We start from the raw sequence: 16901 nt of genomic DNA on the forward strand, positions 1-16901 counted from the left end.
CAAGATTGTTATATCATAAGAGCCTTTAAAAAAAAAAAATAGATACGAAAAACGAAAATTTCAGGTCAAATCACTTGAACAAGATCAGAAAGAGGCCGGAGAGAGAAGAATAATAATTCATTGAATGTGAAATTTGAGAAAATTTTGACAAAGGAGCATGGAGCGGGTGGTGGAGGCTCACCGTGCCAGTGTGGCGAGATATGGGTAGGTGTGGGCGGCGGTGGTGCTAGCCGTGCCATAGGTGCCACTGTATTGATCTGATTGCCGCCGGCCGTAAGTTGACAGTAAGATGCCGGGTGTGAGCTGGGGGGAGATTGGGAAGGAGAGGAGGGAGGAGGGCGAAGCTGAGAGCGAAAAGAGAAGGATTGATGGTGAGAGTAAAGAGGGGATTGTTTGGCAGTGAGAGTGGGTATGTGAGAAGGAAGGAGGAGGAGGAGGGAGAGAATGATTGGTTCAAGTGAAGTGGACGTTAAGAGTGATGGCGAGAGAGAGAGAGAGAGATAGTGGTTAGAGCTGGGTGAGATGATGATGATGACGTGAGGTAAGTGGAGGAAGAGAGAGATACGGAGGAGAGGGGGATTGAGAGGGTAAGAGTGAGGAGTTGGAAGGAGAGAGAGAATGTTGGGCGTGGTTGCAGGAGAGGGGGATTACTGACAGGAGTCGGGAAGGAGAGAAAATCGAGGTAATGTAGGTGAGGGTAGGCAGGAGGAGAGTTGTGGAAGGTGTTATGATAAGTGGAAGAGAAGTTAATATCTGGGTGGCAAAAGGGAGGAGAAGTGTTGACTGGTGTGGGTACAGTTTTTGGAGGGACATGCGAGAGGTGGCCATGATGCTGGTGTGGAAGAGGATGACGGATAGAGATGTGAGGAGTGAGTGTGCTGGGAGAGGGGTGTTTTGGGAAAAGAGTGTGAATAGGAAAGTGGTATTTGACATGATAGTGACAGTGAGAGAGACGGTGACAGGACACAAGTAGAAAAGTGGGAGATGCTGAGATGAAGGAACAGAATAAGAGACAGCGGAGTACATGGGGAAGCCAGAGAACAGACGGTACCTGGAGAACAACACTAGTATCCCAAATCCCGAATCACGATCGATGGAGATAGGACAGTGAAGGAGGTGGTAGGAGAGAGACAAGGCGGGGAGTAAGAGGACCGGGAGATGGGAAAGTGGCTCAGCATTATGAAGCCTCAGCCGCAGAGGAAAAAGTACTTCCATGGTTGATGATGGCTGCAAGTACCACACAGTCACACGTGCATCCTAGGTGTGTGGAGGGAAGTGTACAGCTTATGTTGTTCGTTGATCCGGTTCTTGTGTATTGACTTTAGTATGGCGCGAAGAATGAGATATGTGCTCTTTCAACATATATATATATATATATATATATATATATATATATATATATATATATATATATATATATATATATATATATATTCCAAGAAACATTTTAGATTTTTACTTTTAACAAAGACTCATGATATAGAGATCACTTGCATGTTATTCCTGCTGATAGACTCGATGATGGTAGATGTTATTACAGAATCGAAAGTCAATCAAACCCAAGATATTCACCCAAGAACTGGTGATGCTTTACCTCTTGCGACTACGTTTTCCAAGCGACGAATCCAGTAGTTCATATGATTGTATTTAACATGTAATTTTTATATGCATGTGGTACAACATGTTTCTTGGAGACAATCCACCTCATCAGGTGCTACTACTTAATAAAGTTATTTACATCAGCATCACAATAGAAGTATCGTCCAGCGTCTGTCAAACTAGACAGCACAATGACCTGACCGACAGTAACCGTAAAAGGGAGAGTGGTTAAGGGGGGGGGGGGGGGGTTACGTGGCGGTTTGCGTTCCCAACTACCACGCAAATGTCCCGGGTTCGAGTCTGCTGCTGAAGAGCATTATGTGTTCTGTGAAAGTGCGTATTTATATGCGCTGTATTCGTGTGTGTGTGTGTGTGTGTGTATATATATATATATATATATATATATATATATATATATATATATATATATGTGTGTGTGTGTTTATTTATTATACTTAACCGCCGTCTCCCGCGTTAGCGAGGTAGCGCAAGGAAACACGAGGAATGGCCCAACCCGCCCACATACACATTTATATACATAAACGCCTACACACGCACATATACACACATATACATTTCTATGTTTACATACATGTATATACACAGACATATACATATATACACTTGTACGTATCCATACTTGCTACCTTCATCCATTCCGTCGCAACCCCGCCACACATCCACCCCCCCCCCTCCTGTGAGGCAGCGCCAGGAACAGACAAAAAAGGCCACATATGTTCACCCTCAGTCTCTAGCTGTCATGTGTAATGCACCGAAACCACAACTCCCTTTCACACATCCAGGCCCCACAGACCTTTCCATGGTTTACCCAAGACGCTTCACATGGCCTGTTTCAATTCATTGATAGCACGTCGACTATATATATATATATATATATATATATATATATATATATATATATATATATATATATATATATATATCCCTGGGGATAGGGGAGAAAGAATGCTTCCCACGTATTCCCTGCGTGTCGTAGAAGGCGACTAAAAGGGGAGGGAGCGGGTGGCTGGAAATCCTCCCCCTTTTTTTTTTTTTCTTTTTTTCTTTTCCAAAAGAAGGAGCAGAGAAGGGGGCCAGGTAAGGATATTCCCTCAAAGGCCCAGTCCTTTGTTTTTAACGCTACCTCACTGACGTGGGAAATGGCGAATAGTATGAAAAAAAAAAGTATCTATATATATATAGGCATATATCCCTGGGGATAGGGGAGTGAGAATACTTCCCACATATTCCTTGCGTGTCGTAGAAGACGACTAAAAGGGGAGGGAGCGGGTGGCTAGAGATCCTCCCTTCTTATCTTTAATTTTCCAAAAGAAGGAACAGAGAAGGGGCCAAGTGAGGATATTCCCTCTTAAGGCTCAGTCCTATACTCTTAACGCTACCTACTAACGCGGGAAATGGTGAATATGTATTAAAAAAATTATATATATATATATATATATATATATATATATATATATATATATATATATATATATATATATATGGAGAAAAACTGGAGGAAGTGAAGTGTTTTAGATATCTGGGAGTGGATCTGGCAGCGGATGGAACCATGGAAGCGGAAGTGGATCATAGGGTGGGGGAGGGGGCGAAAATTCTGGGAGCCTTGAAGAATGTGTGGAAGTCGAGAACATTATCTCGGAAAGCAAAAATGGGTATGTTTGAAGGAATAGTGGTTCCAACAATGTTGTATGGTTGCGAGGCGTGGGCTATGGATAGAGTTGTGCGCAGGAGGATGGATGTGCTGGAAATGAGATGTTTGAGGACAATGTGTGGTGTGAGGTGGTTTGATCGAGTAAGTAACGTAAGGGTAAGAGAGATGTGTGGAAATAAAAAGAGCGTGGTTGAGAGAGCAGAAGAGGGTGTTTTGAAATGGTTTGGGCACATGGAGAGAATGAGTGAGGAAAGATTGACCAAGGGGATATATGTGTCGGAGGTGGAGGGAACGAGGAGAAGAGGGAGACCAAATTGGAGGTGGAAGGATGGAGTGAAAAAGATTTTGTGTGATCGGGGCCTGAACATGCAGGAGGGTGAAAGGAGGGCAAGGAATAGAGTGAATTGGAGCGATGTGGTATACCGGGGTTGACGTGCTGTCAGTGGATTGAATCAAGGCATGTGAAGCGTCTGGGGTAAACCATGGAAAGCTGTGTAGGTATGTATATTTGCGTGTGTGGACGTATGTATATACATGTGTATGGGGGTGGGTTTGGCCATTTCTTTCGTCTGTTTCCTTGCGCTACCTCGCAAACGCGGGAGACAGCGACAAAGCAAAAAAAAAAAAAAATATATATATTTATTTATTTATTTGTATATATGAAATTTAGCTATTTGTTTACCAGTCTTATTCATCAATATTTTCTTTAACCCATGGAAGTATTATGGAATTAGTCAGTAGTCCGGGTGTGCGTTGCGACTTAGACGTTTGAATTTCGATTTAAAAATGTGCCCCATCCGTATTGTGGCTGGAGTTGGGGGGGGGGGACTCCCACCTCGCTTGATTTTGCTCCTTGTTTTTACGCGTTTAAAAACATCTCTAAAGCTGTTTAAGATAAAAGACCCCAATTTACATATCTAACTTTCTCTGACATTTTTAAATAAAGATGTAAGTTAAGTATTATAAGCGTTTGTTTTTCGCGTATTGGCTGATGTCTTCTTGAACATTCCAGCGCTTACTATTATTTGGGGTATAGTTGTTGAGATTTATGTAAAGTTTTTTGAGGTACCAATTTTTTTTCAAAGTTGAATGTATAATAGATAATACTTTTATTTTGTGCATATTTTAGAAACAGAGTTAAAAGTTTCTTTCGTGTGAGGAGAAATATCTTGCGTAATGTTATGGATGTACCATATAATCCTTAGGGCCGCTGTTGACATTTGAGTGCCATCAAGAATTCATGACTTTAGATAGATAATTCATGATTCATTTTTTACTCACTTTATGATGCATATTACACTTTATTTACGCTTTGTATTCACTGTATGATACATAGTACCTATATATTCACGGAATATACAGTAAAGTGTATGTTCACTGTATATGGTACAAGTTGGAATGTCATTTGTTGGTATGAGACATTTTGCATACGTTACTGTGTTGCATATGATACATCTTTTAATTATTGTATATGATGAATATTATACACTGGCGTCAGTCGTAGTAGGTGAGGTGATACAAGAGTGAGCTGTGATGATGAAAGCTGGGGGTTAGCAGCTATGGTGATGATAGCTGGGGGTTAGCTGAGGCAGTGCTTCCAGACTGTACTGCTTCGATGGTTCTCGCTGTGTCGTAGGCCACACTTTCATTACTGTATAACCTTAGCACACCAGAGTTGGCAGTACGTTCATGACTAGCACTTTCCACCACCACAACCTTGTTGACATCAACACTTCCCTGCCGTATACTGTCGTCCTACTATGAGTGTGGTACTCTCCTGTAGCAGGACTACCATGATATGGTACTCATGCAGGTGGAGTACTACCATAGCGATGACACTCTCAACCATGACTGGTGTGACACTGTCCACCACTAGTTCCATCATAGTGACACTGTCCAGCACCAGTACCACCATCATGATGACACTGCCCAGCATCAGTACCGCCATCATGGTGACACTGCCCAGCACCAGTACCGCCATCATGGTGACACTGCCCAGCACCAGTACCACCATCATGGTGACACTGCCCAGCACCAGTACCACCATCATGGTGACACTGCCCAGCACCAGTACCACCATCATGGTGACACTGCCCAGCACCAGTACCACCATCATGGTGACACTGCCCAGCACCAGTACCGCCATCATGGTGACACTGCCCAGCACCAGTACCACCATCATGGTGACACTGCCCAGCACCAGTACCGCCATCATAGTGATACTGACCAGCACCAGTACCACCATCATGGTGACACTGCCCAGCACCAGTACCGCCATCATGGTGACACTGCCCAGCACCAGTACCACCATCATGGTGACACTGCCCAGCACCAGTACCGCCATCATAGTGATACTGACCAGCACCATTACCGCCATCATGATGACACTGCCCAGCACCAGTACCACCATCATGGTGACACTGCCCAGCACCAGTACCGCCATCATGGTGACACTGCCCAGCACCAGTACCACCATCATGGTGACACTGCCCAGCACCAGTACCGCCATCATGGTGACACTGCCCAGCACCAGTACCACCATCATGGTGACACTGCCCAGCACCAGTACCGCCATCATAGTGACACTGACCAGCACCATTACCGCCATCATGGTGACACTGCCCAGCACCAGTACCGCCATCATGGTGACACTGCCCAGCACCAGTACCGCCATCATGGTGACACTGCCCAGCACCATTACCGCCATCATGGTGACACTGCCCAGCACCAGTACCACCATCATGGTGACACTGCCCAGCACCAGTACCGCCATCATGGTGACACTGCCCAGCACCAGTACCGCCATCATAGTGACACTGACCAGCACCATTACCGCCATCATGGTGACACTGCCCAGCACCAGTGTCGCCATCATGGTGACACTGCCCAGCACCATTACCGCCATCATGGTGACACTGCCCAGCACCAGTACCGCCATCATGGTGACACTGCCCAGCACCAGTACCGCCATCATGGTGACACTGTCCAGCACCAGTACCGCCATCATGGTGACACTGTCCAGCACCAGTACCGCCATCATGGTGACACTGCCCAGCACCAGTACCGCCATCATGGTGACACTGCCCAGCACCAGTACCGCCATCATGGTGACACTGCCCAGCACCAGTACCGCCATCATGGTGACACTGTCCAGCACCAGTACCACCATCATGGTGACACTGCCCAGCACCTTCATCAGAGTGACGTCAACTTTCCCTGGTAACACAGGGTTAAAGGGACGGATTTTTTCCCTCTTGCTGGTGCTCAGTGTTGGAGGGTGAGGGAGTATGGCCTTATCTGGTACCGCCCTAGGCTGCCTCGCTGAAGAACTCGCCCAAGATTTTTTTTTTTTTTAGTATCATTTACCTTTCCAAGTATTTTATCGATTTTAGACTTTGATGCGTTTATCTATATTTATATATTTATTTATTCTTAATATCTTGTCAGGTGTAGTGTATGTGGTATGATATCTGGCTAGACGTTGGTAGAACTATAATAGAGTGTTAGTTAAGTGTTCGTGGCATCATACCTTGACAGCTGTTGTGTCTGTAATCTGAAGATAGTACCATTGTCCGTGATTTTCTTGCCTTCGTTCGGTTCTACCCACGTCCGTAGATCTGGAACTTTAATGTCCGATTATTTTTTTTTTGAGCTAAATTATGTTACATGTTGATTACATTCGGTCGCATAGTGGGTCACTAGATGGTCACTAGGGGTGTCAAGACGCCACAGCCTCTCTAAAGTGTTGGCTACGTACAGTAGCTATGTCGTGTTGCTTTTACGTCACTAATTTTACCTCATCTTGTTGGCTTTATCATCAGATGTCCGCCTCATCCTCACCATCATATGCATATGTCTGGGTCACTGATTACCGTACGTTATCTACCATAAGTGGCACGTATTGCCTTACGCCATCCCTCACCATCTATACATAGTGAAGTCTCTCATCGCCACCTGCTGCTGTACATATGCTATCATCACCATCATTATCCATCTTCATCACCATATTTTGATGCGTCGGTGCATCCCATCCCTAACGAGGGTGTCCGTTCTAATCCCTCCGGTTATCGTCCTGTTGCTTTGACATCTACTACTATTTCCAAAGTCTTTGAATCCCTACACAACTCCTCTATCCTCAGACGTCTTGAATCTCGTAATCATCTCTCTGATCACCCGTATGGCTTCCGGAAGGCGAGATCCAGTGGTGATATTCTTTCCTGTTTTACAAATGTCTGGTCATCATCCCTGAAATTTGTAGGGAATCATATGTAATTGCCCCTGACATACCTAAAGCTTTTGACAGAGTGCGAGATCGAGGTCTCATCACTAAGCTTCCCTCTTTTGGCTTTCCTCCCTCACTTTGCTCCCTCATGTACTTTGCTTCCTCTCTGGCCGATCTATCTCCGTGGTCGTTGATGGATCAGCCTTCCCCACTTTTTCCATTAACTACGGTGCCCCTCAAGGTTCTGTCTTGTCTCCTACACTTTTTTCCTCTTTATCATCGATTCCATTTTCTTCTACAAATAACTAAATGCGCTCATACTTTTACGACTCAACACTGCATTTCTCTATAATCTTCAGCTCCTTCTCTCTCTCTCGATCTGCATCTCGTCTCGACACAACTTCCTTTGTAAACTTAGACTTGGACAGGATATTTCAGTGGCATAAATGGAATCTGGTTAAGATTGATGTCTCCAAGACCCAGTTTCTGCCCATCTCCCAGTCGAAAATTCCTCACAAATTTCCTCTCTCCTTCACCAAACTCAGTGAACATCCACACGATCTTGGAAACCCGACATCACAGAAATAGCTAAGTCTGTCTCTAAGAAACTGAGATTCCTTTTTAGATATCGAAATTTCTTTTCTTCTGGTTATTGAAAGGCTTGATCCGTCCTTGTATGGAGTACTGCTCTCACATCTAGGGATGTTCTGGCTCTGCAAACGTACTTGACATAAATGAGTCGAAAGCGGTCCGGCTTGCCAGCGCTCCCAGGCTAGCTTCAAAACTGAAACCCCTTGCACTACGACGCAATATTGGTTCACTGTCCCTTCTCGAACGGTATTATTTTTTATTTTGCTCCCGAGAGCTGGCTACGCAACACTCTGCAATCTGCTGCGTCACATGGTTACTGAGTGGCCGTTAACATCTCAGAGGTAGGCCTTTTTGAAAACTGTTTCTTTACATACACCTCGAAGCTTTGGAACTCTTTACTCTCTCATGTCTTTCCCAATAATTAAGACTTGGCACATTTTGATAAAAGTTTTTCTCTTCCTCCAAAATTCGTAAATACTTATCCTCTTTTGTTTTTTTTCCTTTCATTAACTTTATATTTCAGGTAAGGCCCGGCCTTGATGTGGACATTTGTCCGTGACTGGAACCTCCAACGTAAAAAAAAAAAAAGATAATAATTTTACCCTCCTTGTCCATCTGGGTCACTACCTCCTGCCACGCTGCTCCCATTATTACCAACATAATGTGCCTTCATCACTACCATAGAGCACTGGAGGAGGTGGTATGTCATCATCTCCGTCATCATCCACTTGCCTGCATCGCCACTTCTCGTCTCGTTAAGCATCGTGAAACGGCTTCTTCGTTAGTCGTATCGTTATTATGTCTTTTTTTCCCGGCTCGTTTACCTTTCCAGTTTAGGATCGTATAACATCCGTGATTCCGTCGGTAGATGGATGGCTTACGTGTCCCCACGAGCCGTCAGTGTGTCCTCTGACACAACCTGTCACACTGACTCCTGCTCAGCTTGTCCCCCCCCCCCCCTCACGACCTTTTAATCTTCCCCCACCCATGACCTGTCATCCTGTCCACTTGCGACTTGTTCTCTTGTCACCTGAACGACCTGTCAAACTGTCACCACGCCAGACAGCTCAGGCCACGACCTAGCACGTTGTGCTCTAGTATTCTGTAAGCCTATCCTCCTCATCGTGTCTACCTGCCCTGTCTTTTCTCTCTTTACGAGAGGAGGACGAGCCCTCTTGCGTCCCCTGTTCTCCTCCTAGCCATCCCTCCATCCTCAGTAATGACTCTCCTTCCCCCACCTCCCTCCTTCCCTTCAACCTTTCCCAGCTTCCCTTCCTGGCTGCTTTCCCACGGCAGTCATCCTGTTCCTGCTCCATCTCAACTCCAGTCCTCATGATGCGCTTCTCTACCGCCCAAACTTCCCATCGGTTTTTTACTGTGTGTCGCATTTCCAGCCAGCCTTCCCATTCCAAACTCTGCTCCCTTCCCAGTCACATTCTCTCCCAGTGTCTCTGTCCTGTGCACAGCCTGCCACTTCTGCCCCATCTCCCCGCCACACACTCATGTCGACCGCCTCTCCAGTCTGCCTTCTTTGACCTTTCCCTTCTTGTTTCTTCCCTTCCCATCCTGCTAACTTTAGCCTCCACCCTTATCAGCTTTTCCCCCATCTCTATCCTGCCCCCTGTGAACTTGTTCCCCTCCATCCTGCCCCATCATAGCCTACCGGGCTATAAAAGCAGCCCCGCCATAGCCTGATAGAATTACAGCCGTGATGGAGCGGCATATTTGCATATAATGTCGGATGAATTTGGGGTAATGTATCGTCCTCGATATTTTTTCCGACGGGACCCGTGATGGCGATGGTGGCGCTCGTGCTACCCTGACACTGTTGCTTCCCCTGCTGCACTGCTGCCGCTTTTACTTCTGCTATGTGCAGTGGTTGCTGTTCCCGCTGCTGTAACGTTGCTATTCCGCTACATTGCTCCTGCTTCTGGTAATTGCCTTAGCTTCCGCAGCTCTAGTGTCCCCACCGACGGATGTACAAAGCATCAGAACACCTTGGGATAGTCAAGAAGGGGCCAAAAGATGGTTTCCTGTATGCGCATCTGACCATCCCGTCTGCCCCAACGTATTATGAATGCCAGATGCAGCCGCCGGGAGCCTAGAAGATCAAGTGTTATCAGGGAAGTTTGGCTACAGGTGGAGCTGCCTCAGAGGGTGTGGAGAGGGAGGAACCGAGTGTCTTCCGAATCTTCACACAGGGACCACTCTTATACTGTTGCTGCTGCTGCTGCTGGTCTTATGGAGGGAGGGAGGCAGCGTGAGAATTAGGGAGTAGTTAGAGGGATGGGAAGAGGAAAGTGTGGTGATCACACATTCACTATTCTTCCACTTACTTTACTGTACTAATCACTTATATGTTTAAGTTCACGTTGTGGCTTTGGATTCCTTGGTGTTCGCATCTTTCGAAGAACTAAGTCGGCCTCATCACACTAACTTAAAGTTTAGAAACTTTAGGATTGTGATCAAGTCACCCCTTACTGTTTTCTTTTCCATGATGGACAAATTTATAGCCTCTAACCTCTTACTGTAACTCATCTACTTGGAAATTCTCTATTAGTGCCTCATTAAGTGCTATGACCAAACTTTGAGAAGCATATTTTAGTTTTAGCCTTATATATGACGTGAACAACTAGCTGAATATTTTCTCATGTATGTACTTGCCAGCGGCCAGCGTATATCCTCTACGATTCTTATATGGTGGAGATCTGGCAGCAGGTTAGGTGCAGTGCAGACTCCCAGGTCCATCTAACACGCAGATTCCTGCAGGTTATTTTCCTGCCAGATAATATTACACTGGAGGCCTTCCTACAGTGTCCTGTCTTCAGTCCTTTGCATTTATTTGGGATTGAGTTTCAACAGCCTTATTTTAGACCAAGTTGATGCACTTCTCGTCATTCTCTACTTCTCTGGTGACCTTTGCATCATCCGCAAACGTATTCAGGTGTAAGTTGAACCCATCTGCGAAGTCATTTACATGGATCAAGAAGACCAACGGTCCAAAGACTTAACCTTGACACACACCACTGGTGACGTCATCCCATTTTCAGAGGATTCCTTTGACGTGCTCTCATTGTTCCCTTCCACTAAGGTAATTTTCTATCTACTGAAAGAGTTTTTCCCTTATATCTGCTTACTCTCCGTCTCCTCTACCAGCCTGCTACGCGGCATGGTCCACTCATCCTCGTCTTTTGTTTACAACGGGAGCTCACTCTCTTGTAGAAGTCTAAGAGGTTTGATACGCACGACATTGGTACCCTGAATCCATCTTATTTCTAGCTAGGGTAGCTTCTTCTTTGCAAGTATTCTTCATTTTACTTTCGGATGATCTTTTCACGTATTTTACCGGCATCATTCATCAGAGAGACTAGTCTGTAGTTCAGACTGAAGACATCTTTCATTTAGTCCTTAAACTTCAGCTGTTTCCATCCACACTTGTTTTCACGATTATCCATTTGACATTAGCAGTACAGTAGTCTTCACCTGTGTGAGGTACTGGCGGGGCTGTTCCACCCTCTGTTCCTCCTTGCTGGCTTCTTACCCTGCTAAAATACCTCCTGCCCAAAAAGTGCCATATTGAAGGTAATCAAAAAGTGCCATATTGAAGGTAATCATTACTTTTTGTCCCCTGAAGATTTCGTTATATTTCCCCGTTCTCTTTCTTTTATCTCAGATATCGACACTTATACAGCCTCAAGAAGACTTTTAATTACTATATTTTACTCCCCCGACCTTTCCATTTTGACAGGACTTCTTCCTGTCAGAAAATCATCAGTAGCACATTGTGTGTGTGTGTGTGTGTGTGTGTTTAGGTCGTCGCCGTGGCCGGGTATGCAGGCGGCTTGCGATGCATGGCCTTATTTGCAATTCCATTCCGGGTTTGTATTGCTCCATAGCTTATGTCTTCAGGGCCTTCAATAACTCCTGGTTACGTACCGAGAGAGAGAGAGAGAGAGAGAGAGAGAGAGAGAGAGAGAGAGAGAGAGAGAGAGAGAGAGAGAGAGAGAATTGGATAACGGAGGCTCTGTTGATATCCAGTATCACAGTTATATCCCGTAGGCTGGCTATGGCCCCGGTGGCACAGTCCAGAACCACAGACTGTGTTGGCCTACAGCCCTGTGCAGCTTAGCCATTGCGACACAGACATCACGGCCAGACAGTATTGGCTGAGCAGAGCTTCGAATTAGTACGTAGACTCATCTACAACACCTGAGTAGCACAGTCAGACTGTTACCTGACTGTGCTTCTCAGGGCAACACAGCCGGCCAGTGTGAAGGGAGAGGGTGTTCATATTTGAGGGCTTGGGCTGTTGGCTGCCTCATTACGTTAGAGTGTTTGCCTCCACGGGCTAACTGGGCGTATTCATGGACAGCCAATTATGATTGGTGAAGGAGGTTGTGATGTGGGAGTCGGGTGAGGGGCGGAGGATGTCCGGGGAGGGACGGGGGTTACCTCCTGCACCGCCTACCACGGTACTACCACCTCCCTCCCTCCCTGCTCCTGTGACCTACTTTTATGGATCAGGTGGAAAAGAGAAGCCATTTGTTTTACTGATTTATGACGACAATTAATTTCAGGCCTAATAACAGAAGTGTAATTATTAGTAATACTCGTACTGAAATTATCATCATCGTGATTATAATCGTGTCCGATGTTTCAGTATCGTAGGAACTTAAAGCGACGGATGAGTTTTGGTATTTCTGTGTAAACGTCAGGGTGAGGATGGTAGTGTGGAGGCTGATCTTGTGGAGGAGAATCGTGTGAGGGGAAGAAGTGTGGAGGTACGTGTAGTAGGGTGTGTGTCAAACACCAACGTTGAAGCATCAATGTTAAACCCAATTATGTAATAGGCTAAGATAGGTTGAAAATAGGAGTACTAGACTTGTTTAGCTTGTTTAGTGTAAATGGGAGGATAAATTGTGAGAAATGAAGTTAAGACGGTTATGTGGTATAAAGTTGTGAGAAGGTCATGTGGTAAGAACTTATTGGAAAGGTGCACGGATGAATGTCCCTTAGGATAGTACGATGGTCGAGACAGAAGATACATTGCCTTGCGGTGTAAGTTACAAGGAGGAGAGATGAATGGACACACACAACTGATTCGGACGAGAGATATATCAGGTGTGAGATGATCGGGATTGAATGCAGTTGGAGTATTTTGTGTCTGGAGATGTTGATCTCACGTGATAAATGAGGTCGTGTGCAAAGTCAAGAAGAAATAAGCTCCTGTTAGATGTGAGAATATTTCTATCACATTGGTTAAGGCTACATAGGAGTGAGTGGAGAGGTTGTTTGGACCTGATCTACACCAGATCAAGTTAAAGCAGATACACAAACAAGTTCAACTAAAGGTAAAGAAGGGGAAGCTCTTTGATGTTAAGCAGTTTTTAGTTTAAATATCCTCATTAAGAAACCTGTTAAAAACACATTTTTGACAACATTTTATTAGACTTGGAAACTCCTATGTGCTATTCACTGGTTGAGAAGTATGTTGTGTGTTGTCAACAGTGAGGCAGGTGTAGCGCCACCAGTACTGAATCATTTCTTTTTGTGTTCCCTTCAGGTGTAGCCAGCGACAGAACTGTAGTGTGGCGGCGTCGACGCGAGGCTTCGGCGACCCTTGCCCTGGCACCCTCAAGTACTTGGAGGCCCACTTCCAATGTGTCCCAGGTGAGTACTGCTGCACCCACTGTTTCCATGCGCCCCATGCTGCTCTTGGCCAGTGGCACATCCGATAGTGCTGCTCTTGGCCAGTGGCACATCCGATAGTGCTGCTCCTGGCCAGTGGCACATCCGATAGTGCTGCTCCTGGCTAGTGGCACATCCGATAGTGCTGCTCCTGGCCAGTGGCACATCCGATAGTGCTGCTCCTGGCCAGTGGCACATCCGATAGTGCTGCTCCTGGCCAGTGGCACACTTGCTAGTGCTGCTCCAGGCCAGTGGCACAGTTGCTAGTGCTGCTTCTGCCCTTTGAAACAAGTATTAGTGTTGCTCCTAGCCAGTGGCACACCTGCTAGTGCTGCTCCAGGCCAGTGGCACAGTTGCTAGTGCTGCTTCTGCCCCTTGAAACAAGTGTTAGTGTTGCTTCTAGCCAGTGGCACACCTGCTAGTGCTGCTCCTGCTCAGTTATGGTAGTCACATACTTGTTTACTGCCACACACGGTTATGACACTTGAAACTCTCAGACTGTCGATATGACACACCTGTTTAGTGACACATTTGGGTATTGACACACTTGCTTAGTGACACACTTGGCTGTGACACATCTATTTAATGTCACTTGTTTATGGACTCACTTATTTAGTTACATATTTATTTAGGGGCACACTTGGATGAGGACACTCATGAATTGTCCCACAACCCAGGGCAGGTAAACACGTGGCTGGTGGCTTCTGATGCAGCTGGTGGCGTTACTGAGGGAGTAATGCCTGGGTGGTGTCAGGTGGACCTCCTCCCTGAACTGTAATGCCCAGGATGCTCATCTCCCATCACAGTCACAGATGTTCTTGTTGTACAGTGTAGGCGGAGCAGTTAACGTTCTTGTCTTTGGCAACATTCTCAGTCATTTATTAATTTACTAGATTTAGAGGACATTATATGGCTACTAGAGAGACTTTGATTCTAGTGTTCATACATGTCATGTGATTGAGTAATGTAGATTAAGGTTTCCCTGTGTGTTTACTGATGATGATGTGTTGTGCTGCAGTGAACCCGCCGTCGCACACAGCCCGGCCGCGACCTCCCTGGTTCATCGCCACCAAAACCACCGTCAGCTCCATCACCGAGGACGACCCACCCATCCCCTCGCCTCCAATCAAGGGCAGCCGTGTTGGAGGGAGTGGGGGTGGTGGCGGTAGTATCGGAGGCCCCGCTTCAGCCAACGATGGAGATGCTGGAGGAGGAGATGGCGAGAGTGGAGGAGGAAGAAAGGGAGGAACTGGAGGAGGTAGCGGCGCTGGAGAAGACGGCAACATTAACTTAGAAAACCGCTTGAAGGGAACACCAATCGAGGATCTGCCGCAGACAACAACCTCTACGACGACTACAACAACGCTACGACCACCGCCCTGGCTCATTACCAACACAACCAAGAACACCACCACTACCACCACCACTTCAACAACGACATCCACCACGACCACTACACCCAAACCCGCTTCCTCGACGACCACAACGACCGCGAAACCTCAGACAAACGTAGACAGTCCTGTGGTGTCGTCGGCGGGAGAAGCGGGTGGAGGTACGAAGGCTCGTGGCGACGTCGACGAAGGAAGCAGCACGGACGACGAGTCGCCCTTACAAGAGGAGGATGAGGACGACATGCTGGTGAAGGAACAGTTCTTCACCTCAACTGTCTCAACCACAAGTAAGTTTCAGAAACAACTAAATGGTCACAGTTTCTTAGATAACACATCCATCTTATCATCCGTTTATGCATCCACACTCCGTGTGGTACGGAGGGTTACAGTTAGGTCATGTCTCGTGGCAGATCCCTTGCATACCAGGCCAGGGAAGCGCCACCTTGGACTCGAAAGTGTTCATCAGTAATCCCTCTCGATCATATCAGGTAGATTTAGAATCCCACAGATATCCGTACGTCTTCTTAAACTCGGTCCCTGAAGAATTCTTGGACAAGGAAGCACTACACTCTCTTGATTAAACTCTGTAGGATACGACTAAGTTGAGCTTGTTCCATTACACATATTGAATGCGAGTGAATTTTGCGTTATAACCAATATGTATAACACGGCGTTACGACTGCACAACAATTACACTAACAGCCTCAAGCTCTATATTCTGCCTTCTCTGGTCAGTCAGGACTACAGAGGAGTGTATGTAGTGGCCACAGAGTGGGTACTGGAGTGGTGGTGGTATTTCCCTGTGTTGAAAGACGAGGAATGACATACTTCGTGCTGCCGAGTAGGTCTGGTGAGCTAGGGACGCCACAGGTGCTTCAATAGCACCTATGAAGTTTCTGCTTATAGTCTCTGTCTGGGTAGTGTAACATGAGCTGTCACAGTAATAGTTTAATTTCTTAACGTTAGCAATAACCCTTCCCTCCACATGGCTATGATTCTTGAGCTCGGCAACAAGACCCTTTCCGTGTGATGGAATGACCTTTGACTCGACGCAAAATGGTAATCTAGAGGTCGGGTCATCACACCCAAGGGTGTTTACATCGTGCTTTGAGGATTGCTAATGGGTCCAGAGGCGTTCTTGTGTCCTCGCTTGGGTTGGTGAAGAACAGCTTGTCAAGTTTTTATGGTTTGAAGGTTAGCTTCTGCCTTCATAACAAGGTTAGTAAGATTCAGCAGTATTAACGGCGGAGTTGAAAAGACCATCCCTAGAGTGAGGGTAATACGTTACCGTTGTTGTTGTTCAGAGTGGAAACAAATTAATGGGTAAGGAGATACACGTATAGTTCCCTCACAAGACGAGCAAGGAAGTTGTTGACCATCTTAGTAATGAACGTTAGATCGGTTTATTTGGCTTGTTTGACCATCACATGTCTCTTGAGTGAAGGGGTTACCATAGGTCTTTCGGTGTTCCAGATCATTACTACGGTTACTTGGTGTTCTGGACCGTTACCACTGTCACTAGGTGTTCCGGACCGGACCGTTACTGCGGTTACTTGATGATCTGGACTGTTAACAATTTCCCTTGGTGTTCCGGACTGTTAACGCGGTCACTTCGTGTACCTTGCTGTTGCTACGGTCACTTCGCGTTCCGGACCGTTACTACTGTCACGTCGTGTTCCGGGCCGTTACTACTGTCACGTCGTGTTCCGGGCCGTTACTACTGTCACGTCGTGTTCCG

General features: G+C 46.2%; 1 protein-coding gene across 7 annotated transcripts in view; it reads left to right on the forward strand.

Annotated features, from left to right (window-relative positions):
• Positions 1-16901, forward strand: part of LOC139752027 (latrophilin Cirl-like) — a 406839-nt gene that overhangs the window by 204830 nt on the left and 185108 nt on the right. For all 7 annotated transcript variants that reach the window (XM_071667809.1, XM_071667810.1, XM_071667812.1 and 4 more), the window contains exons 3-4: positions 13648-13754; positions 14791-15450. In XM_071667809.1, coding sequence (XP_071523910.1) covers positions 13648-13754; positions 14791-15450 — 767 coding nt within the window. The remainder of the gene's footprint in view (positions 1-13647; positions 13755-14790; positions 15451-16901) is intronic.

This window comes from Panulirus ornatus, chromosome 12 (assembly GCF_036320965.1).
Source record: "Panulirus ornatus isolate Po-2019 chromosome 12, ASM3632096v1, whole genome shotgun sequence".
Lineage (NCBI taxonomy): Eukaryota > Metazoa > Arthropoda > Malacostraca > Decapoda > Palinuridae > Panulirus > Panulirus ornatus.